The sequence below is a fragment of the Gnatocerus cornutus genome, chromosome 8 (assembly GCF_029298725.1).
Source record: "Gnatocerus cornutus isolate USDA-ARS CGAHR chromosome 8, icGnaCorn1.1, whole genome shotgun sequence".
Lineage (NCBI taxonomy): Eukaryota > Metazoa > Arthropoda > Insecta > Coleoptera > Tenebrionidae > Gnatocerus > Gnatocerus cornutus.
The window spans coordinates 10,523,657-10,547,737 of record NC_142240.1 but is presented as its reverse complement, the minus strand read 5'-3'; the positions used below and the strand labels follow the sequence as shown (position 1 = coordinate 10,547,737).

At 40.8% G+C, this 24,081-nt stretch overlaps 3 protein-coding genes and 1 long non-coding RNA gene across 4 annotated transcripts; 1 reads left to right on the top strand and 3 right to left on the bottom strand.

The window, feature by feature from the left end:
- Positions 1 to 3,412: 3,412 nt before the first annotated feature.
- LOC148169699 (uncharacterized) lies at positions 3,413 to 4,299 on the bottom strand. The gene is made up of 2 exons (XM_088042969.1): positions 4,167 to 4,299; positions 3,413 to 4,129 (listed from the first exon to the last, which is right to left on the bottom strand). Exons 1-2 carry the CDS (start codon positions 4,203 to 4,205, stop codon positions 3,488 to 3,490), a joined length of 681 nt encoding a protein of 226 aa, XP_087899095.1. The 5' UTR covers positions 4,206 to 4,299; the 3' UTR covers positions 3,413 to 3,487.
- Positions 4,300 to 5,450: 1,151 nt separating this feature from the next.
- LOC148169698 (embryonic polarity protein dorsal-like) lies at positions 5,451 to 7,269 on the bottom strand. The gene is made up of 5 exons (XM_088042954.1): positions 7,181 to 7,269; positions 6,656 to 7,079; positions 6,379 to 6,608; positions 6,092 to 6,332; positions 5,451 to 6,042 (listed from the first exon to the last, which is right to left on the bottom strand). The coding sequence occupies exons 2-5, from the start codon at positions 7,068 to 7,070 to the stop codon at positions 5,525 to 5,527; spliced, it is 1,404 nt and encodes a 467-aa protein (XP_087899080.1). The 5' UTR covers positions 7,071 to 7,079; positions 7,181 to 7,269; the 3' UTR covers positions 5,451 to 5,524.
- Positions 7,270 to 7,297: 28 nt separating this feature from the next.
- Positions 7,298 to 7,623, bottom strand: LOC148169697 (uncharacterized). Its single transcript, XR_015770542.1, has 2 exons — positions 7,454 to 7,623; positions 7,298 to 7,401 (listed from the first exon to the last, which is right to left on the bottom strand). It is a non-coding gene; the product is annotated as an uncharacterized LOC148169697 (long non-coding RNA).
- Positions 7,624 to 8,692: 1,069 nt separating this feature from the next.
- On the top strand, positions 8,693 to 23,165 carry kibra (WW and C2 domain containing protein kibra). The gene is made up of 8 exons (XM_088042938.1): positions 8,693 to 8,923; positions 14,547 to 14,656; positions 14,874 to 14,968; positions 18,889 to 19,157; positions 19,217 to 20,623; positions 20,677 to 20,860; positions 21,240 to 22,261; positions 22,318 to 23,165. The coding sequence occupies exons 1-8, from the start codon at positions 8,796 to 8,798 to the stop codon at positions 22,511 to 22,513; spliced, it is 3,411 nt and encodes a 1,136-aa protein (XP_087899064.1). The 5' UTR covers positions 8,693 to 8,795; the 3' UTR covers positions 22,514 to 23,165.
- The last annotated feature ends 916 nt before the right edge of the window (positions 23,166 to 24,081 follow it).

The following is a 24,081-nucleotide window of genomic DNA, read 5'->3' as shown; positions in this document are numbered from 1 at the left end:
TCTGCGCCAAGGTTTCGAACCATTTTCCAATGAAATTCGAATTATATAACAATAAAACAACAACTTAAACCAATTATAAGAATAAAGGCGGTGAGAGGGCGGCACGGTACCAAGGCCACAATATTTCGACAATGAGAATTTAATCGAATTTTTAGCTCCAGCAGACTTTCTGGAAAAAATGCGGCCTTGAAGATGGATATGTAATTCGAGATTTTCACCACCAACCCAGTGACCAGATGCTGACCCATCGGTTTGGGCAGCTGACGAAGAAAAAAAAATCGATCAATTTGTGTAATTAGAGACTCGACGAGCCCATTCATCATCGAAAAAATGATCGCCAGGTGGCGCTTCAAAGAACAATAGATCCAGCTCGGCGCTCTTTCAAGAAAATTAAAATTTATCCGACCGCAAGTACGAAAAAATGTTCTTCCGAGATAAAATCAGACAAACCAGTATTTGCTTTTTTTGGGACAATAGGTGTGTACATGCCAGCATGTTGGAATTTATGGCCACCTGAAATCGCAAAAAAATTTCCAACCTTGAGACTTTTGCGATGACATAACGCGTGATGGCGCTGCAAGACAATGCGTTTTGCCCGGAACGGTACCGGACTTTCGAGGGTCAGGGTCCCGCAAATATCAAGAACAAACGTCGACCCCAAAATTGGCAAACATCCCGACCTTGAAGATTCCTTTTAACCAATCTAGTGTTATATGACGGGAAACAATCCAGCATCACTTTCCACGGCCCGCTACGCATGAAGATGAATAACGAGACCGAATAGCGGTTGCACAAAACGAAACCGAAATTGTGTGATGACGCCTTTAGCGATTTGACCCAGGTCAAGTTGGACTTAGACGGCACCAGGATAACTACTTCTCGGGCACGAGTTCCGTTGTAACCGTTGCAATAATCTATTACCTAACATTATTTTCACAATTGTTTTGTCTTTCTATTATTGCCGCATAATCACCACAAAACTGGCCCAACGGATGCGTCTTGTTCAAACTACAACATTCAATATTTATCTAGAAAAACTTAACACCTAACAGTTCAATATTTAAAGTTTTTAAAGTGGTTTTTGAGTAAATAATTCGATAATGTTTAGTGCCATGGGAAACCATTTTTTCAAATCGTTCCGCTTCCTGTGATTGTAAAGAAATTCGAAACGAACCTAAAATTGAAAAGGGCGCAGGTAAAAGCACTTCCTTGCCCTCAGCCTCCACAATACTTTCGGTTTCAACGCCCTCAAATTGCACAAACGTTTCAACCTTCTCAGAATTATCTCAACCCTCCATAAAAATTAGACGGATTGTGCAATAAATATTGTACTTTTACTTGAAAGGTTTATGAGCCTTGTAAAATCGAAAGTGTGGCCAACAACCCTTCAATCAGAGTTCCGACTTTATGGGGCTGAAACGAGAAATCTGAAAGTATTTCGGTCGGGCAGCCATAAAGCAAAATATGAATATTATAGGACGCCACATAAACGAAAGGATAATGGTCGGAAAATTCCTTTGAATCTTTGAACTTCGAGCTTCTTAATTTGGATTCTGCAATATTCGAAAATCTACTTGTAGCTTTTGAAAATTTTGGAATATTTGGAATACTTTGCGTTTGCAGGATTCTTCCACCTTAATCTTTTGAGTTAAGAGTCGGACAAACATTCTCCTAAGTGATGTTTCATTCCGATCTCCGTGACTCATACGTGGGTTGTTGTTTTTCGGCGACCCACCGCCAAAAACAAATACTTTCTGCAAACGCAGTTGTTTTTCTCCGAATTGAGGTTGGCAGCTAAAAATTTCCCCATCTATAACGGTTTTCGGTCGAAACCAAAATCCCAACCAACAACCGATGAATTGTGCAACGTCGTCATCAAATAGGAAGAATGTGGTCGGAGAGAGAGGATCACGTAGAGCAAGTTTTACGGCTTGGGATCATAATAATAGACAAGTTGTTTGTCCACGGTTGGCGAACTGGCCATGGCGTAGCAAATGACTCAAAAGAGACTCGAGCAAAACCGGGAAGTAAACTTGGAAAGGCCAATAACCCAGCAACTTCGGTCAAGATCATTCCATCTCGCTCCTTCCTCCTCTTCGCCCGTTACCCGCAGGCTGTTGTCGATGATGGTTAGCAGAAGTGCCAAAAGTGACCCAATTCACGGACGCACCCTTTAAATTGCACATTCTTGAAGTATCAACTTCCGGAGGAAGACCACCAAACTCGTGGTGGTCATCACGTAGGAAAAATTTTTGGCTTGGATGCCTCCTCCGTGCTCAGTCCATTTTTGGACTCCAACCCTTGGTTGCGTCATCGTGAAAACAGTAGGAGTGTCCTCATTTTGAGCTAACGGGACAATGGACATCATGTCAAGAATGCACAAGTTACGTATGATTCGCATTTAAATTGCACCCAATAAAAACCAGCCATAAACTATGCATTTATTCATTTTTTACACGCAAGTATGCAATAAATCCACCAAGTAATTTGTTCTGAAAGTAACCAGATTAATTACACAATGTTGGAGGGTCATTTCCTTGCTCTCTTCGCACAAGGTTGTTCAGTAATTACAAGTAATCCGTGCGTGGACAATGCGCAGCCAAATTTTATTGGAAAAAATTGGATTCTACGTGACTCTATTATCTCACACCTTCAATGCAAATGAGAGATGTGTTTACTACATTCCGTTTTTTCTCTCTCACTATTGTTGAAGGGTCTGTGAATGGTCGAGTACAATGGAACTATGAGCGATTATATCGCCGGGAATGATCCGAATTTTTTAGTGAGGCTCGTTCATTGTCAAGCGACATGAAAAAAACACGATGCCGGAAGTGATGCTTTGTGATTATTTATGATTAAGTGTGCAGAACGAAATCTGCACTCCAATAAGAAAAAGAAGTACCCGCACTAAAGAAGTACGTAGGCAACCAACATTTTGCAGATGCCAGTAGCACAAAATGTTTTTGTCAAGGAGTACCATCTATGGAGGTACTACCACAACACCAGTTTCAACTTACAGTTTTCTACCAATTGGGAAAAAAAGGCTCTGAAAACTACTGGACAATCCCCACAGAAGACGCGTTTCTTTCTTTTTTTTTTACTTTTTTGGTCATTTTTCAATAAAAGCTCTGTCTTTTTTAACCTTGCCTTCGAGTCGACGGACTGGATTTTACGCGCCATGTTAATTTTAGTCCTGGGAAGACACACCTTTCAGTAGAAAAACCGTTCTCGGAAAATCATGTGGGTAATACCACATTTATGGCTGCGGAATGGTGGTCAGCAACATGACCACAAGGTGTCATACTACATAATATGCAAATTTCTACTACCATTCATGCTCTGTGGGAATGCTCAAAGAATTAAAATTTGACTTCATTGCTCTTCAGAATTCTTCTAATTGAAATTATATAAGCACTTCTGGGTATTTTATTTGGTGAGAACTGAATTTTAATAGATCACTAGAATTATCACTGGATAGCACATAACATCAAGTTAATTTCGCTACACAAACTAGAAACTCGTTTAACACTTCCAAGTACCTATCAAAGTTTTTCACCACCACTCGTTCAAATTCCGCAACAATTTCTTCTTCAAGTAGTTCCAACCGAGTCTCATGATTCTTCCGAACAGTTGCAATAACCATAGGCAAAGTCTTTTCCATCACTATTATGCTCTCTAAAGCCTGAAAAAGACACTCACTATTGTCCACCTTAATTTTGCATTTTTCAACCGCTAATTTCACCGCAATTGTTCGGTTCCAAGCACTTATGAAAACGTTTCGCGCATCTGAAATGACTTCTTGCGCCTTGTTAATACCATCAAGAAGAACTATTTTAGTATCCTCAGCTTTAGATTTCTTCAATTCATGAATGTTCTTCTCGCAATCTGTGTCAATTTCAAACTGAGTAAACACCTGGAGAATTCCATTGATGTCATCTCTGACACTTTGAGCGTACGATCTTATCAACTCACTTGCTTCAATTTCATAGTTTGAGAAGTTTGTGATGAGATTCTCGAGGTGAGTTGTGAATTCGGCAATGTAGAGTTCTATGGGGAAGTAAATTTGTTCTTCTAAATAATCCAACTGATGAGCGACTTCGATTTCTAAAGGGGTCTCTGCAGATACAAGCTAAAGAAATAAAAGCTATTTCGAGCAAGGAACGTACCAGAAATGGGCGGAAAAGCAAGGAAATTAACACGAACATATTCAGTTGACGTGGTTTCTTATTTGTCGTTTGGAGATCGATAAGAGATCATTTTTAGTTAAAAATTTGATCGGCGTTATCAGGGCGCTGATTTATTAGTTATCTTATGATAACGGCTAAAATTTCTAGTTTGATTACACTGTGTAACAAAATTTTACAAATATTTATCTGATTTTTTTGTTAATATAGTCGCATTTTGTTTTTTTTTAAAGAATATAAATACCTACCGTTTGTGTGAGTTGTCCCCAAGAAAAATAATAAATTTATTTGTTTCTCGCTTTGGAAAATTAACAATTATATTCATAAAGTAAAACAAAAGTGTTAAAAAAACAATAAACTATAAAAGTAAAATTCAAAATACAATATTTATTCTTTTCTTTTTTGTTTAGCATGTGGAAAATAACAGCAACCCAATATAGCAATCAGGGAACAAAAGTATTGAACCCTTGACATAGTCAATTTGGAGATTTTAATGCCAAATAGACTTTATACGCTTCTCAAAATTTCGTCGCGTAAATTATTTTGAGCTGCACTTATTTAATTGTTATACAGGTGTCCCAGAACTCATGACCCAGAGAGCAAGGGAGGGTGCCGGCAGCAATTCAGATGGTAAATTTTAAAACAAAAATTGCCTAAGTTTAATAGTATTCGAGAAAGGATAAAAAATTAACAACCAATTCCGGAAGCTTATTCTAGAAATGGAGTAAAATTTCCTAGGCAACGAGAGTGTAATGTTCAAATTGTCTAGGCATTGCTTGAGTTAAATGTTATCTTTCGACTTTACTTCATCGCGTATTTTTTTTAATAGTGAGTAAATACCCGCTTCTCCGGAAATGAGGTCGTATCAATTTCTTAGAAAGACTTTTGATAATAGTTCATTATGTAAAAACAGTTTTTATTTATTGTTAATTTACGATTTTAACATTTTATCTTCTCCTACATACACTTTTACAGATTAATTAGGTGCATCGTTAGCTAATCCAGAGTTTCTTTTATTGTTTATCATTATCAATGCCACCGTTCACTAGTAAATACAATTTGTCAATTTGCAAAGAAATAGAATGTCTAACCTTGAACAGATTGCAAGGCTAAAGGTCAACAAATGGGGAAAACCAACTTCTCGATATGATTCATATCTTGGTAAATATTTACATAAATTTAATTTTTTTTTTTTAATTTTTTTAGTAAGATCGATGCATAGTCTAATTCTCTTTTTTTTATGTGAAGGATAAAAATGATAGAGACTTTTTTTTCACAATATTTTTATTTTTACTTTCAACAATATAAAAAAATATAATATTTAATAACAACAATACTTATTATGAGATTGCAAATTCTTTCAAAGACCCAGACAGTCGATTTACATCATACATCTCCAGATCGCCGGAATTAATATTAAAAGTTTCAACATCCATTTCCAGAAGCCTGGAAATTCCGTTTCCACTGTCCATGTTGATGTTATTAGGGATATTAAAACAAGGAATCTCTTCCTCTGTATTCCTCCTCGACGACGACGGCGTCCTTTGATTAATATTGTTAACGAAAAGAGGCAGATTGCTTTCTGACGTGGACGGTGTACTGACTTCGAAAGGAAGATCTTGTGATAATAAATCTTGTTTCGGTAACCACTCTTCAGGAGTACTTAGAGGTGTGAGAGGCTGGAAGCACGGAACATCTACTAAAAGATCGATTTTCTCTAATCGAGGAATCTTCGGTAGGGTACCCATGTCCACTGATCCAGAAGGTGAAACTTTACCCGAAGAGCAGCTTTGAATAAATTGAGCAAATGGCATGTTACCGTCGTACTGGACCCTCTTCTCCTTTAAAAAACCCGGTTCTGAAACTTAAAATTAGAACTCCGTGGATGAAACAGTTTTAAATCGTACTTGCAGATATTGGAAGGTACTCAAAATGGCACGGTGGGCTGTGTACCCCATCAGAAGGTCGTACCAAGTCCACACAAACCATGGCAGGTCCGAGAATGTGTTGATTATAGTACTTTGGTGGCCGGAAACAAATTGCTGTTTGATTATACACGTGATTGAGATCAAAAGTTGCGTAGTCTTCCCACACAAGCTCGTTATTCAGGGTTTCAAAAAATCGGATCCTAATATTCTCTTTCGCTATCTGTAAAACAAAATTAGCGTTTACGTTAGGGAGCAGAAGTACGTACTTTGGTGCAAAGAAGAATCATATCATCGTCTCGTCCGTCCACATAGCTGTTGCAATGAGACAGTCGGAATATGACAGGGTCTGGATACGTTTTTTTGTTGTAAATTGATTCACTAACGACCGGTCCAAGTACGGTGCGTTCATTTCTTTCATTTATGGGAAACACCTGCACGCACAACCTAACAAAGCTCAAATCTATGGACTTGACGTCGTTCTTGTGTGTAAACCCAGCTAAAAACACGCCATCAAAACGAGGTTTTATTAAAACAAAAACTTACTTCTAAAAGGATCAATTCGCTTCTCTTCCCGCACCTTCAAGCTTTCTTGCACGTCTCGTATTTTCACACATTGCACTGCTAATTTCGGAAATCGAATAACTGAATTATTTTTCGTGACTTCATCCTCCAGGTAACAAACTCCGTCTTTACACTTCGGATGGCCTACGAGTTTATGTGGATGTGGTCTATATGGTTGGTCATTGGTAACACACGATATTAGCACCCCAACACGTCCTTGATATCCCTCAATTTGTATCGTAAAAGGGATTTTATTATCAGCAGTACTAGAGGCTCCTTGGATGGTCCCTGGACGATCTTCACAACTGTATCGAAATCGCACTGATTTTGTTGGCTGGACGATAATTCGAACAAAAGGACGAATTTGCGGTGCTGGTGTAGGTTGCAAGATCGACATTGTACAAAACTGCAAGAAATGTGTTAAAATATCACATGCGAGATAGTGGGATTTTACCACTGATGTCATTCTGTAATCTAAATAATAATAATAATAATGCAGCTACTTACTTGGAGCCGATCTATTTTTTGTGATCGCTCACGTTTCTTCCTGACACTGATTCAAATTGCGGTTTCTGCAGGAAGAAGTAGAAGCGCAGTTATGATACGCATGTGAAGATGTTAATGTTAATGTTGCGCTACTCCGCTGTTGCGAATTAAAATAGAAAATATTCGTTTCAAGGTTATTTCCACCACTATTTTCCACCTACTGTTCAGGAAAGACGTAGACGCTGAAACCGCTTATTATTTTTTATGCTTTGCTTTTTTACCTGATCTCTTTACCCGAGGGGACGTTTAAAAATTTGGGAAGCTTGGGGCCGCAACTAATAATGCAGTGATGGTTGTGGTTTACATATCGATTTTGCATTTCTAAGGACGCTCTTATCTCTAATTTTGAAGAGAGGTCATTAGTATTAGGAAGTATCGCACGCATTGCTTGACGTACAATTATTATCAATTATCTACACATGTTCTTTAAATTAAGTGCCACGTAATGAGGACACTTCAGCGATCAATTATTTTGAGCCAAAAAATTGTCAGTTCAAGTGTTGTGATTGATCTAAATCAGTATTTGGAGTATTTATGGAATGTTGGTTTGATTGTTTATCTTGATTTTATGTGCCAATCCATTTATCAACATCTTTCATTGTGGATTATATTTAAAAGTAGCTCCGAAGTTGCAAGGATCACCAAAATTTCATAAGCCCAAATGATTATGAAAAATTCGAACGACTGGAGATGAGAATCAAAAGACGAATTTAAAAAAGCTTCTGCAAGTTATAAAGCTCTTGAATATTTTAAACGAATTTGCAAAGTCTGCTTAACCCCGTGATTTGTTTCATAATTTTGCGTAATTATTTATACATGGTACAGGAACTAAAACAGAGTGATTTCAATGCAATGATAATCCCGACTATTGATTCTTCGAATGCGATTAGCTCCGGTTTTACTAATTAAATCCCTGCAAGTAGCTTTATCACAATCAGAATGAAAAGAATGTTAATAAAGCAATTTTCCAAGTGGAAGCTTCCCCAGCTTCGGGAAGTCCAAAAATCGAGTGAAAGCTCTTCTGGCTGCGTGTGGTGGGCGAGCTTTTTCGCGAAAGCTCTTTGGGTAGCGTCCTGAAGCTGCTTGCGTTGGTGGCCGGTAGATGTAGCGCGGTATCTGAAAAGCGGTATCGCAAATCTGGCAGCTCGTTGTCTCCACCTCGTAAAAAATATGCGAACTATTCAGGCGCTATTAAACTTTGTGGAATGTGGCCTGTGGGACGGACCCTGACGCATTCCAATCGCATTCCTTCGCCCGTTGTGCCACGACCTTGTCATCCCGCGGTGTTCGGGGGGTGAAAGCACCGGGGGTGAATGCGGTGCGTGTTCCTGTGTTTGTTTCGCGTGTTGCGTATTTCGCGTTTCGCTGCAGTGAACGCCGTCTTCGTAGTCCTGCAGCCCATTCACCGAGAGCAAGTGCGCCGCATTCCTTAGTCGAGAGCGGCCTCGTCCCATTGGCGGGTGTCGTGGTGACGTCAGATCGCGACCGCTCATGATAATGTGGTATTCAACATGGCCGAGTAGTTAGTGGTGTGTGTGCCAGTTGCTGTGAATTTGAATGGATTTTGTTGTGAATAATGCCAAGAAAACGGAATGGTGAGATACCCTTACCCGAAGGTTGGGATTACGGCCGGGATTACGACGGAAAAATATATTTTATCGACCACAATTCGAAGAAAACTACGTGGATCGACCCCCGAGACAGGTAGGCCACTCACCCCCAACGACAGCCCCCACGAGAAAACATGCTGAAAGTGCTGCCATCATTTGGGAAATATGCGCGAAACAAAGAATTGTTATTTGTGTCTAAAAATACAAACGCGGTTTCGGAGCGTCGCGACGCGGTGGTTGCGAGACGCCAAGCGGTCTACCCTCGACGTCGCGCTATTACTAACCATTCAGGTATGCTTCTTATCGGACCACGACCGATAAGGGCAAGAATGTCGCTTATCTCCGATGCCCCGAATCCCGGTGATGTAACACCACCAGAAGAACGACCACTCAAAAGTGGCACGAACAATTACACCGCTATGTGCTGTTATTGCCACTTTTTGCCTCCTCCTCCATCGCCGAGCGGTGCATTGACCACTTTCACTCCACTTGTCACAACATTTTGCATCCATCATGGGATGAATCCCACTGAACCCCAAAAGAACTATCCACAAGTTCTTGAATTCGAATCCAGCATTCCTGCTAGCAGAACATTCTGATAATGTTATGCGTCACTAACTTCCTAGTACTGCGTTCTGAATTGAAAAATATTTACATTTCGAAATGGAGTACGACCATAGTAAATCTCGATCGTAAATTGTAAATAACTCGATGATAATCCCACATTTTCGGAATATTTGCGACATTGTCGCAAACAAGGTGATAGCAAAAATTAGAACAACAACCTATTCGTCATTGATTACTACGAAACGCGTTAAATTTTGGACACATTTCTGCCCACAATAAGAAATAGAATCATCTTTCTACAACAATACTAGGCATAGTAAATCTCAATCGTAAATTGTAAACACCCAACTGATAATCCAATTTTATTTTCCAATAGTCTTTGTCTAGATATTCCTGCATATTTATGACATTGCGACATAGCAGATAACAAACGTTATGTTCATATTTTAAAGCGTCTTTTGCGCGTTGAAACAAACAGGAAACTCAATAAAATTACAACAAAACATGTTTGGCTGATCCTGCTGATTCAAAAAATTCAGAAATATTTAGTTTTAATAACAAGTTTTCAATGAGAATAATTTGAACCTGGTCTCGTCAAAATGCGAACTTTCTGTTATTCCTGTCGTTAGCAGGACACATTGTATGGAATTTCAGATCTTTTCACATGTGAACAAGGCGAATTACTCACATTTTAACCAATTATTTTGCAATCAATTTGCAAGAATGGATAGGGCATTGAAATTGTCTGTCCACATACCTATAATTTGTGTACTTTTAGTAATTTATCTAGCTATTTCAGAAATTTGAAGAATTTACTGCTTCAGTCGAGCTTATTTACATCATACCAATTTAAAAAGAAAAAAACTAACTAATCTTTCTTAGTTATGTTCGAGCGTCATATTTTTTAATAAATCGACTGCACAAGCTTGTTGATAACAGAAACGAAAATAGCTGATAGTAGGTAATTTTATTCGAAAACACAATTATTATTAAACAATTCAGCCGAGATTGTGTTTTAAACTGTAATTCAAATACTGACATTTTGACCTCTAGCATTTAAAATGAACCGAAAATGAAGTACGTTTGCTTCAAAGACCTTTAAAAAGACGTGTTTCTATTAAGGCACACCTAAATTAAGTGAGATAATTTTTTTAGATTAAAAATGAGCTCCTCAAGAGGCGCTTTTCTCCTTTTCGTTGTCTGGTCTCTTTAGGCGCCACCTCCAGCATGGACCTTTCATCACCTCAGTCAGAGGTCGCAAATTCCTCTGATTTATGAGCGGCAAATGTCCTTGCGTCGTGAATCCGCTTTTCCAGTCGCTGACCTGAGGTCAATTTTTTGTTTCCTGTATTTTCGATCGTGCGACGGCATCATAAAAGTCAACTTCGGTTGCTGCTTAATTTTTATGATGTCATAAATATCCAGACGTCGCATCCTTTTCCTTTCTTTCACCAAAAAAGTTCATTGATTCGATTGACCTGGGGATGTTATCTGACCACACCCACTTAACAGATAATTTACGCAAATGACCGTGGAGAAATAGCCGATACAATTAACCGATGTAGGCCAACTAAGTGAGGTCAGAGGTCGCTCTAATTGGTATTTTATATGAAGTGGCCATTGTATGGTAATGCAACATGATATTTCTACGTGGAGAGGATGAAGCAAATTCGGACTTGAATGTTCGATGGTCTAGATTAAATTCGAAGAGGCAGCGGGAATTTTTTTTGCTGCGGAAGCCCGGAATTTTCTGGGTCTTTGTCAAAAGGAGATCTTTACGCAAAAGCTTGCAAAGAATGTGTTTATCAAAATTTCCCAGAGTAGTGTTATCTATGAGTTTTCACAATTGGTTTTTTCTACGAACGTCAGGAATTAATTAATCTTGAAATTATTGTTATTGAAAAAGGAATGCAAACTAGACTAGTTTGACGAGAAATTCGAACCACGGTCTTCGACTTCGATAGACATAAAATCGCTGTTTTTGTTGTGGTCAGAATTTCGAAATGGTAAACATCCAAGGCAAAGGCCTTACGTGAAAACCGAGTAGAGAACAAAAGAAAAAGTTCTTCTATTTGATGTTTCGAGGACACAGCATCCTCACTTTCTGGCAGGAGCAGCAATTACTTAATCTAAGCAAACTGTGATGAGTAATGCAGGTTTTAGTCACCTTATGACGATAAAGACATTGGAAAAAAATCCTGCAAATTGAAACATAAGAGGTCCTCTTCTGCGACATCTTGAATTTAAACTCGAGGAGGCCCAGCGCGCAGGTTAGCGGCGACATCTAAATATAACCGCAATTAAAATTCCACATACGGAATTATCTCTCTCCACCAATTACCATAAAATTGTGAAATTCAGCTCGGGTTTTAACGGAGGCGAACCGCGCCGTTGCTTCGATTTTTCTTCGCACAACCGGTTAATTTTATAATCCTAATCGCAATAAACATAAATTATGCTCGTTTCATTTACATTTAAAAACAAAATCAGCAAGAAATGGCGAGGGTGAGGCACAAGTGGGGTGCTGACCTCGGTCAAGGACTATTCACCACGGATGACCCACAAAGAAGGGTGTCCGTGGGAATGGAATGCTGGGACGACATCTGGCGGACGGCGGCGACCCATCTTGATGCAGAGTTGCCGTGTTTGGGGCCACCCTGTGCAGTCGCTTTCCATTTACATATGTATTTAATTATGTTATAAAATAACAATGGAGTGTACTACAATAAGTACAGTTACTTTCCATGTTAGAAGCTCTACAAATGAAATCGTCCTCTTTTCAGTGTGTCACTGGTTCTTTCGCTGTCAAAACTTCATTTCCACTCTTCCCTTGCCAGAATTTAGGTTAATGAACGTCGTCATCGGTTACATAAGCTCCCTTTTGAGGCCACGTCGCGTACCGAATACAAATCCCGACGTTTCGTTTCCGCCGTCCTCAGGGTTGGTCCAGGTTATGGTTGTTTGCCTTCCGTCCCGGTTAATCTCCGCTCCGTAACTGTAAACATGATTAACATGAACGCAAATAAACACAAGTCTCGAAAGTCGATCCTCCGATTCATTGGAAAATGGTGTTTGCGTTGCGTTAGTCACTCCGGTAAACAAAAATCCGGGCGATTAGGAGACGATCGCGTTGGAATTCCTCAAGGTCCGGTACTGCGTTCGGCGTCCTTTAAAGGTGCTAAACACGTCGAAATTTCTTGGCTAAATACGGCGGATCGAACGCTGGCGTTGTCGTTGCCAAGTTATTTCGCTTCTAATTATAGACCGAGTTGAAATGTAATTTATGTTTGGACGTCGGCCGGATTGTTGGAATTCTTTGCGTTCAAGCCAAAATCAACGAGAAAACACAGGAAAGGAAAATTTTGGAAATGGGAGGGAGCGCTGGAGCGCTAATCTGTGTCACTTTCACCGGAGTAAAAAAACACGAAAAGCGGACCGAAGAGCTAGATGCTCCAAATTTCGAGTAAACGATGAGGTCGGGCCACAAAAAACGCAACAATTACACTTCTCATTTCGAATAAAACTTCCATAAATCAAATTCCTAATGTTATGAGAACCGTGGAACAATGACCAATCTAACGTTAAACCAGTGGAACAATAATTTTAAGTAATCTAGTGCTTATCGAAATTGCAGGCCAAGGCGACACTTTTCACGCTTTTTTTTTCGTCGTGGAATTCCACCGGGTACCACAAATGTTCCATTCCTATTGTTTGACATTTCAAAAGAGAAAATCACAAGTAGGTAGATAGAAACTTAAAACCGATACAAATATGTAAATATCCCTTCGCCGAATTTATTGATGTTTTGCAAAAACTGCAAAATGTGTATATTTGAATTTTATTACCACGAAACATGATTTCATACACTAAAACGCTGTGTTTTACGAAAAGTGGCCTGTTTGCACGTGTTATTGCCAATTTGATTACAACCCAAATTGCGCATTGAATGGTAAATATTTAAATGTTTGTTGTACACAGATGGTGTAGGAGGACCTTGAAACGCGTAAAAGATGACAATTTTGCATTCAAATTAATTATGAATGGAATGTCGCTTCTTGGCTCCGGTGAGAGGGAAAAACTGCAGAATTAGACGTGTTTTTGAAGCACAGGAAACGTTTTTTTCATGTAAAGAGGACACATTAATCAGAGTGCTTCTAAATTCCTTGCTCAAAGAAACGGAAGAACGATGTAGAAAATCAAAGCAGGAATGCCATTGATCCACCCGAAATGTCCAAACAGCAGGAAACTTGAATTCTGCGCTGGGGATTATTTTATCTATTTTGATCGGTCTTACAAAGGGTCCAGGACTCGTTTTTGAAAATTCCCATATCCCACAGCACTTTGCTTGGGGAATTTGGTGTTGAGAGGTATGCCTGAAGCGCCTTCGCCGCAACCGCATTCCATTTCTGTTATTATCAGCGCGGAATTTCGTTGCGAAACGTAACCCCCAACGACCCCCATACGGTTACGCGCGTACGCGTCCTCCAATAAATCGTACCAAGTAACGAGCGCGTCAGCGCACGTTTTCTGAACGAATAGTATTGTGGAATGATGCGTGCAAAAGCAGGATGGAAGATGTCCGACAAAGAGGACGAAACGTTGGAATGCGGTGACGGTCGAGCCCCCTTCAGACGAAGCTCGCAGCCGACGGGGCCGTGACCGACCCCCCACCCACGTGACCTTCCTTCCGGGGTGAGAACGCCATATGGAGCTGCGCTGGAGCAATGCCAAAATTTTTCCCGACGACCTTGCGGGTCACATAGCTGGCTTATCGAGTGATAACGACGACGCTGATAAGGACGCGGCTTGGGGAATATTCGAAAAATCCACCGATGTGGTTGCGCGAGTGATGCATTATTCATTTATTATAATGTCCCGGATGTACGAGATACTTAAGATATACTAGAGAGCAAAAAATGCACACCCTGTAGATTATAGGCAATTAGAACCAAATATGGCTACCGTGGAACTTGTCTTGAGCTAATCATAGTCGTGCTTGCTCAAAAATTTTGCCGGCGGAAAGAACCCTCGGGAAAAGCTCGCCACTTCATTCTCTAGTCATTTAAACGTTTTCCGGACTCGCAGCTTGCCACACCTTTGCAAGACTTTCACCTCCTTTTCGTCATTTTTACTACGTTTGTCATTTGCAGGTTCACGAAACCACAAACATTCGCGGATTGCATCGGCAACGAATTGCCTTTGGGATGGGAGGAGGCGTACGATGGTCAGATTGGACCATACTTCATCAATCATCAAACCCGTAAGTACCATCGTCATTGTTTGGTGAGACGAGGCGCCACTGACTTCTAATTGCTCGAAAAAGAATGCCATATAAATCAGATGCCACTGAGATGATTCAAGGAATCTCACTTAACAGCAATTATTACTTTATGGTGTTTTGTTACCATCGTAAAACGAGCTAATGTGTTACATGCTTTGTTTTTCATGACGAGATAAAAAATCGTTTTTTTTTGCAGAGTCCACGCAGCTGGAGGACCCTCGCCAGGAATGGAGGGCCATCCAGGAGGCAATGCTGAGGGAGTACTTGCAGACGGCGCAAGATGTCCTCGAGGTGAGCTAAAGACCATTGAAAAAAAAACTACTGTTAAAGCCCTCAAGTTGTCAAAACGTATCTATTGATCAATGACAGTAATCCTGTGGATCCTATTATCGTTCCTCGATGGGTTTTCGCGTGGAATTTTTGGAATTCCACTCGTGAGATCTTTTGTCATTTGCAGTGTAAAAATGCGCGTGGCCCCGCCCATGGTAGCGCTATTCTCTGGACAATGCGTGGATTTATCTGATGCATTCTGGAGGTGCAGTGGAGCGTACATCGCACTCTCACACATGCAACGGAATGTGACCGTGGAAATAAAACCGGAGGGATCGCATTTATTGCAAGAGGTCCGTTCGAGGGGCCCAACTGTCCCAATCCAAAATCATCCAAAAAATGTGCACGTATTGAGCTTATTTTTAAACCTGCGTCGATCAGGGCAACTGTATTTCGATCGAGTCGAAGGTGCGTGCTGCTGACTCGGTGCGGTTCTTGATTAGCTAACTGTAAAAAAAGATTAGGATTTTTCAAATGTTGCCGTTCCACGCGGTTGATTCCGGTCTAATTGCATGGGAAAAACTGAGATAAATACGCGCTTTTGGGGAGCGAATTTTTCTTATCTTAACGGGGAAAGAAAGAATGCAGAATGATGTTCGCGCTGTTGTCGTATTTATAGTCGCCGCCAACGAAAATCAGAAGTCATTAAGTCGTAAAGTCGGCCCACAATCAAGCTGTTATTTAAAAGCTAATGATGGTAATATAGCTTTCAGACTTTTAAATCGTTGATTAATTCAACAACGCGGCTCTTTCCGATTTTATGCGATTTTCACCGGAATGCTTGCACTTGAACCTAAATGACGTTTCTGCAGATGGTCATTGTTTTGTTTTGGAATGGTAATTGCCGTGACACAATTAGTCACTCGCTTTGATGGAATTTATTACTCAGTTCATCACGAGGACACCAGAGGGGGAGACCAAATTTTTATTCATCCGATATTTAGACCAGCTTCTTTGTCTTGTTCTTTTGTTCTTTTTTCGAGGCCCCTTGGTATCAGCTTCAACCACTACTCTTCGACACACGCCCCAGGCAGTACAAAATTCAACATTATTCATTATCATTGTCTATCAACTTCTACGAAGGAACTCCTGCAGATTGTGTTCGTCTTTCTTTGTCCGCCGTATTGGCCAAAATTCTGTAGAACTGTCCGACTACATTTCAGAATGATTTATTTTCCTGGCGTCGAACTGAAACTGCTTTGAAACAAAATAACTCTTTCCTTTAATTCTGTGGTGGTTTTATTGTTGAAAGTCTCGGTATTTTTCAACAGAAAAGTATGATTTATGCATCACGTCAGCAATTAATTGTCGTGGAATTCGTCGTTAAACACCGTCAATGAGTCATTTTGCTCCCATTTCGCCTCTTTTTTTGTTCCTGTTCTTTATATTCCTCCATGAGCATTGAGTTTGTTCCTCCCTCCAATCCAAGCGAACATCTGACAAAGCCAGGTCAAAAAAGTTCACTCTAATCTCCCGTAATAAATTCTTCCCATGTTTTCGTAACCTTTCAATAACGTCAAATTCGAATCATTCCATGCGTCAGAAGTAGCCGCGTCAACGCGATAACCCCCCGCATCCTCGACCCCAGCGTCGCGTCGCCCCTCGTCCTTTATTTTGACAGACAACGTGTCGCCGTATTTTGACATACGATATTTTCGAACACCTTTTATAGCGACTGAACACCCGGTGTCCATTGGTCGTCGAAGGGGAGGGGGCGGAGGCTCGTGCCGTGGCTCAGGAATGTCGAGCCTGTTCGGATTCCGGCGAAAACATAAGAGAGAATCGCTCAAAAAAAAAAAAGGGTCCGTCCCCCCTCGGCGAACAGGTGGTGAAAAGCGGCGAAGGGGGGGCTCACGGGGGGGGAGAAAACACGACATTATCTTTTGTGTGTCCGAGTGTGCTGCGGATTGGCCTGGCACTTGTTTCGGGGAGGAAGGGGGGTCGGGCGCGCGTTGCAGCGGCTACCTGTGTTACGCCGCACGATCCCAGCAGGCCACTGCATTCCACCGATCCCAAGCGAAGAAGTACGAAGACGCATTCTTTTGGCCTGATGCTCCGCACACACGGATCAACAGGTTGTTTTTGTGTTTTATCGCCGGATGAGGACAATGGAGATGGGATTATGTAACGGGGAAGGGGGGTGAGGGTACCAATAAGCCATACCACGGATTCTGGGAATTCCATTGAGATTGGGCACCAAAAAGATCCAGAAAATGAGATTTGGAACAAATCCCTTTAGCAACAGGGACAACTGCTAATGACTTAACAGTTCTTGCAGTTTAGTGCTCCATTGTGGTTGGAGATGACAACTTTATTGACTTTCCCATAACTAGGATTTATGGGGTTTAACTTAATTACTGATAATCCTAATCTTCCAAATCTGAAGTTTAAGTCCAGATTTTCTCAGATTTGTTGCTTCGCTCATTGAAACTCAAATCTTTAGGATTTAAAATGTACAATTTCGACTTTGACTTTGGACCATGCATCAAGAATTTGAACTTTCAAGCTGAATGCTAAAATTTAGACTTCCTTTGAAGTTTCACTGTGAATGCAGTTTGAATTCGAAACAATAAGGGTTTCTCGAATTGAACTGATCTGAAATGTTTGAGCAGGGAATAAAATTTGGACTTGAAATAAGAATTGCAACTCGAGCTCCGCAAGCGAGGGGTTGTTTTGTCCTTTTTACGTTGTTCCATCGAAAAATTCCGGTCTTCCTTGAACTTCGGCGATGACGTTATCCGCGGCTAAGAAATAAGAATTTCGCTCTTTTATTTTGTACCCCGTGGGCGTCCGGACGCCGCAGTCTCCAAGCCGCCGCTCGCACGCGAAACAATGCGGTCGACCCCTCGCCCCTCGGGGGCCGTCCGCGTGACCTCTGGAATGCACGGCACACACGGAAATTAAAGTGTGGCCCGGGCCAGTCGGCAGGGTGCGAAGGACAGAGCCAAGGCCGACCACCGACAACCCGACACAAGAAGCGCAACAGTCGAGATGTGGCCCTTGTGCTACGAGTACGTGCCAGCACTCGAAGTGCACACTCTTCCAGCCACCATACATTTTCACCGTCAAAGTGCCCAACACGGCTTCAGGACGCTACCGGCTTCGTATCACTACGGCGCCCCTATTTATGGGGTCAGAGTCGTGAGTTTTATCACAATTTCAAGTTTTTTTTTCTTAAGAATTTGCGCGCTGGGTCGAGACTAGTGGTGATATTTTCGTGTGGGATGTTGGTAATAGGATGTCGGGTTAATTAATGATGAGCCCCCTGGTGGGGACTTTATTGTTATTGGTTTTGTAGAATGCTGCGATCTCGGGAGAATTGGAGGCGTTTTAGTAACGGTCCATCTTGGAGTTTATGGCGGATGATGGTACTCCAAGACCGTTTCAATTAATTCAATGGTTTTTGGTAGTTTAAGTGATGATGGTGGGAATTGATGGACTAATTACTATGTTTATTTGGGTTTCTCGGAAATCGTTTACGCGTTCTGTTGCGAGCTTAGACGCCGCTTTATTGGTACCAACAATGTTCAAATTAAATTAAAGAGCAGTAATCACCTTTACGATTGGTCCAAACGAGTTTTTAAATTGTAGTAGTTTGAATGTGATCATTGATTGCTGCAGTGACAAAAAAATCTATGCTTCCATCTGTATACGATCGAAGACTTTTTGTTTACTCTGCGTTTATACAAACTGACATTACATCATCTTAAAATGAGTACTACATTTTAATAGCCGCCATTATTTTTTATCCACTTTTCCATAATTCAAGTTTAAGTTTTTTTTTTTTATATTTCTGGAGTTAACAATGACATTCCTTACCGCTTGAATCAGGTTTATTTTTGGCGTTCCACAATGCTAACGCTGCTTTTTTTTATTTTCAGGCAAAGAAGGACATTTACCATGTTAAATCTCAAAGACTAATGTTGGCTCAAGATGAATACAATCATCTCAATAACGCCTTGGCGAACTTGGCGACCTCCCGAACCAGCTTGTACTCTTCAGCCAGCGGCGTGAGCACCAAATACGACCCCGACCTGCTCAAATCGGATGTCGCCTTGGCCAAAAATAGAGTCTCCAGGTTAAAGTCTGAGTTGGAACAGATCCGTAATGAAATGAGGTACACGCAAAAAGGAGTCGACACGCTAACAACGTAAGTTCAGAGAAGAATCCGCCATTCTAAAAATTACTTTTGTTAATTTTTTTCTTTAGTGTTGAACAGAAACTTAACTCGCATCAAGGGTATAATATCGTGGAAGCTCAAGCTATCATGGCCGAGTTGGTCAACATTCAGAAATCTCTCTCGAGTGGCGAGAAAGAGAAAGCGGAGTTGATGCAGTCGTTGGCGAAGTTGAAGGACGATTTGACGAGGCTTCAGTTGTCGGAAGGGTCGCCAGATATTTCCACTTTGAGTCTGCCTCAAGAGAAGTTGAGTACCGCCTCGCAGACGGATTTGAGTTGCGAGTTGGTACCGATCGGTACGAGACTAGCTGAGATGGCGAAAATGAGGCTAGAATACGATGAAGCGAGGAAACAGGTTCAACATATTCAGCAGAAACTCGCGGATTTGGAGGAGAAGGTACAACCGGGACAAGTGGAGTCGGATAAAGACAGACTTTTGCTCTTCCAAGAAAAAGAACAATTGTTGAGGGAGTTGAGAAGTATCACTCCAAGGATGCGGTCGAAGGAAGAAATGAGCGGAATACAGTTGGAATGCAAGAGGCTAGAGCAAGACTTAAACAAGGCTCTGGAGATGTCTAATAGAGCGATAGCAGACAGGTTGAGGTTACACGAAGAGAAGCAACTTCTTCTTCAGCAGCTTAGAGACGCGTTACGTCAAATGACGCATTTGGAGTCGCACTTGAAGACTTTGTCGGCAAGCACGCTTTCAGTCAGTAGCAGTTCTAGTCTTGGTTCCTTATCAACAACAAGCAGCAAAGGCTCTTTGAGCTCCGGCTTGAGCTTCACGGACATCTACGGTGGTCCTCAATGCACCACCAGCGTCCCCAATTTAGACAAACCCGTTGACATGTTAGACTTACACAGAAGAGTAGAACGCGTCCTCAAAGCCAAATACTCCACCCCATCCCCTTGCCGCTCCCAACCTTCTCTTTCCCCGCGCAGCTCCCTTTCTTCCGTCTCACCGCCAGTCTCCCCCATGTACGAAAACCTCCCCTGCAGCGTTCCTCCACCTTCTTACGAACAAGTTGAACGTGACCGTCAAGTACAAAGACTGATTGAGGATCTGGGCCACCAAGAACCCCAAGCCCAACACAAAATCAGTCGTTATTCTTATGAAAGTTCAGGAGATCCGCCATTGTCACCCATCTCGGAAACACCACCACCGATTCTTGACCACGATGGTACAGCTCTTTCACGGACATCATCTTCGGGGACTAACACAAGGTCGGTTTCGGCTGCAGTTAGCGACGAATCGGTAGCAGGAGACTCTGGAGTTTTTGAAGCTTCCAACAGAAAGAAGCTTCTGCAAGATCAAGATGTCGACACGCCTCAAGTACAACTTAAACTGAAATATGTTCCTGCTGATAACATTCTGAGCATTTGTGTGGAAAGGGTGCGGAATTTGTGTGCGCTCTACATTACGGAAAATGCCCAAGTGTAAGTTAACGGAAAAAGGTCGAGTCGCACAGTATTTATAAGTTTGTTTGCAGGTATATCAAGATCGCGCTGCTCCCAGCGTCGCCGCCCCCGCTTTTCTGCACAAAGCCAGTGAGAGACTTGAAGAAACCTAGTTTTGGTGATATTTTCACTATCAGCGTACCTGCCAATAAACTTTACACGAAGACGCTCCAGTTGAACGTGTGGAGCAAGACTGAAGAACAAGAAAAGTGTGTGGTAAGTAAAAGCAAAGAAGTGTTTAGAAAAGCGATGCATTTTACGACTTGAAAGTAAACATAGCGCGCAGTTATGCGATCACGACTTTTCTTATATCGTCTATCGCAAAAAATTATCTTGTTTAAACAGTTGCTTCAAGTAAATATTTTGAGACGTCAAAACAATACTTTCCGAAGGTGTAAAAACCAAGATATGAATGGAATGCAAGTACGAGTAGTAATTACAAAACGTTTGTTTAAAAATCTTATCGCCAAAGTTGCAGACAATAATTGGACAATTTAAATACTTTCGGCGCGCATAAAACTTTGTAAACAAACCAATTTCTCTTGTTTTTCTGTTTCTTCAAATACAACCGACGTCATGAGTGTTTTTTTCTCAGGGTTGCACTCAAGTTAGCTTAGCCGACTTTAACGTCCAGCAAGTGTCCCAGAAATGGTACAATATTCTCAATATACAGCTGATGGATAGTCGGGAAGAGTCCAAGTCGTCGCACCCTCGCCAAGAGTCTGATATTTCTCGCCACGAATCAATAGATCCTTCTTCAAAACAACCAGTAAAAGAAGAGAGTTCAGACGATTCTACGATCATTTCGTCACAAACTTCAACTCTTACTAGAAACCAAGACCCAATGAATTTCCTCAACACCGTTAACTTCACCCTTGAGGAGTTATACACCTGTATGGACCGCGAAAGCGATGAATCCGAAGAAGAGATCGATGAAGATGAAGAGGACGTGGAAGTCTTGGAAGTCCTCGATGAAGAAATTGAGACCTTCTCCGACAAACAAACGAACACTGAGTGTGCTTTTTATCCCGAGCATGCGAAACAGATGAAGCTAGCCGCCGCGGGAACCCCTATGGATGACAGAGGGGTGATCAAACGTTCCCAGACTTTCACCCCCAGCGCTCACGTCTCCAAGAACCAGTACATCTGCAAGTTGAATAGAAGTGATAGCGATAGTGCGATGCCACTTTACAGGCGAGGAGGCAAGCCTTTTGAGAGGCACGCTATTGAGAGGCGATCATTGAGGTTCAGGAGACAATCTGTGGCGACACGTCCTCAATCACACATGACCACGACAGCGAGAACTTCCTTGGATCTGGAATTAGACTTGCAGGCGCAACACACGCGGTTAGACATGCTGCATTCCGAGTTATTGAGGCTGAGGGAGTTGAAGTCCAAGTTGGAGGAAGCAAAAGAGAAAGGAGACACCGAAATGGCGACGTACATTCTCGAGGATGAGAGGATTCAGAACTTGATTGCGCATGCAGAGAGCTTTAGAAGTCCCAAGACTCCCGAAGAGAAAAAAGTCGAGAAAATGCTGAAGAAGGTGTCGAAGGAAATTTACAAGTTGAGGAAGACGAAAGCGGGAAATGGCAAGCCTGATATTATTTCATTCAAGTAAGTTGTAAGACTGTTTTATTGAGAGTGGAAGTTTATTTGTGTTGTTTTTTTAGAGAGAAGATGGCGTTTTTCACGCGAGTCAACAGCAACGTGCCTTTCTTGCCGTCCGACGAGTGCCATTCGGACACGACAAAATCAAAAGACGAAAATAGTATAAGTGACAATAGTGAAGTGAAGAACAATGAAGATAGTGCGCAATCGGGTCGATACGAGTATGTCGTTGATAGGGTATTGGGAGTCGAGGTTTAATAATATTTATTGAATCGATTGTAGTGAATTGTAAATTTGTTTTTATTATTGTACATTGTGTAAAGACGGCGTGAGATAGAGTGTCCAAAAAGAAAATCTATTTTCTGAATATTTATAACGAGGATGTGATTTTGTGCCTTTAGATCTGAGAGAAATCTTGAAATTTTTTAATACTCAAATGTATTTGTAATGCTTTATTGAGCTTTTGCTCTTCATGTTATACGTTTGCAGTTCTAAACTGCGTGTTCATTGTTTCTATTGTATGCCTGTTTACGTATCTTGTTTATACATACTTTTAGTACAATTCTTTTTTAACTTTGTTACCATTGCTCCTTTTTTCATTTAGTTATCGAAATATTTATATTAACATTACTTGTTCGTTGAAATTTTACTCATTTTTCACGGGCGAGCTCAGTTTGTGTCTGGATGCAAGTGTCTCAACTATATTAGTTGGGTTTATCATTGTTATAATTATGATTATTCTAGTTAGCTTTCATAAACGGTTATTTTCGTGATTTTTTTACTTGTATTATATGTAAATAGTTACTTTTGCGTTAGTTACTGTAATATAAAATGGTATGTTTTTAAAAAACATAAGCACATTTCTAAACACAAAAATATATTATATGGTTCTAATAAAATGTAATAAACACGGGAAGTTTTCATTTCAAAGTCGTCAAAAAACGTTAATCCTAGCTCAGACATTTTTATAAGCGCCGTAATAATTATGAAAAACTAGTTTCTATCATACAGCTGTTCAGTTTTAGAAAGTTACATTTGGAATCTTTTGGCTTTAAATCTTCAGATTTAATTAGTGAAAGTGCGAGTTTAAAAAATTTCCACAAATGCTCCTGTCTTACAAAAGGTGATAATAATAATAATTACAGTCAGCGATATAAATGGACGGGAAATTCGGAATTATATCCTTCGATTTTTTAACAAGGAGATGTCGAAAATGAATTAATTTCATAACAAAACGCACGGATTTCCCAGAAAAAAAACGTCACATTCCAATCTGTTTACAGTACTCATGTGGTTTATGTAAATGTTTTCAGGCAGTTTTTCACTACAAGGGATCGTAGGTAAGACAAAATTTCGTTCCCGTTTTTACTCTCCGTGTTTCCCTTTATTAAGGAAAGCAAAACGGTGTTGGTTTTATGTTATTGTTATTAAAATAACATCAGTTTCTGCAATATTCCAAGGAAAGAAATGCGCTCCAGGCGTTCTCATGGGAAATTGAGATCGGCTCTGGGAGGAGTTGTTGGGTTTTCTTAGGTTTTTTTGCGTTGGCGGAAGATCCATTATGGGAATTTTGGCGACGCCTACTATTTACGTTTTTATGATTTTGCAGCTAACTGTTGCAAACAATTCGTAGTAGGAAATACGTTCAATTAAGTTTTTCCACAGGATTGTCTATCAATCTGATTTGTAAAGAAGTCAATTCTAATTTAGTTTAAAACGTAGATAAAACTGATAATGATTTTTGTTTTGAGAAGTTATTAAGGAACTAGAGCACTGAAATTTTGACAAAATTATGTTAAGCTCATGTGCAGAAATTTCGGTGCGCC

What these genes read in the sequence shown, in the direction of transcription:
- LOC148169699 (XM_088042969.1), bottom strand. Translation starts at nt 4,205, where the DNA reads ATGTTCGTGTTAATTTCCTTGCTTTTCCGCCCATTTCTG. An exon ending in TGCTTTTCCGCCCATTTCTG is followed by an intron (nt 4,130 to 4,166) that starts GTACGTTCCTTG and finishes TTATTTCTTTAG; the next exon opens with CTTGTATCTGCAGAGACCCC.
- LOC148169698 (XM_088042954.1), bottom strand. Translation starts at nt 7,070, where the DNA reads ATGTCGATCTTGCAACCTACACCAGCACCGCAAATTCGTCCTTTTGTT. An exon ending in TGATTCTTCTTTGCACCAAA is followed by an intron (nt 6,333 to 6,378) that starts GTACGTACTTCT and finishes TTTGTTTTACAG; the next exon opens with ATAGCGAAAGAGAATATTAG. An exon ending in GTACCTTCCAATATCTGCAA is followed by an intron (nt 6,043 to 6,091) that starts GTACGATTTAAA and finishes TTTAAGTTTCAG; the next exon opens with AACCGGGTTTTTTAAAGGAG.
- kibra (XM_088042938.1), top strand. Translation starts at nt 8,796, where the DNA reads ATGCCAAGAAAACGGAATGGTGAGATACCCTTACCCGAAGGTTGGGAT. An exon ending in TGGATCGACCCCCGAGACAG is followed by an intron (nt 8,924 to 14,546) that starts GTAGGCCACTCA and finishes TGTCATTTGCAG; the next exon opens with GTTCACGAAACCACAAACAT. An exon ending in CGGCGCAAGATGTCCTCGAG is followed by an intron (nt 14,969 to 18,888) that starts GTGAGCTAAAGA and finishes TTTTATTTTCAG; the next exon opens with GCAAAGAAGGACATTTACCA.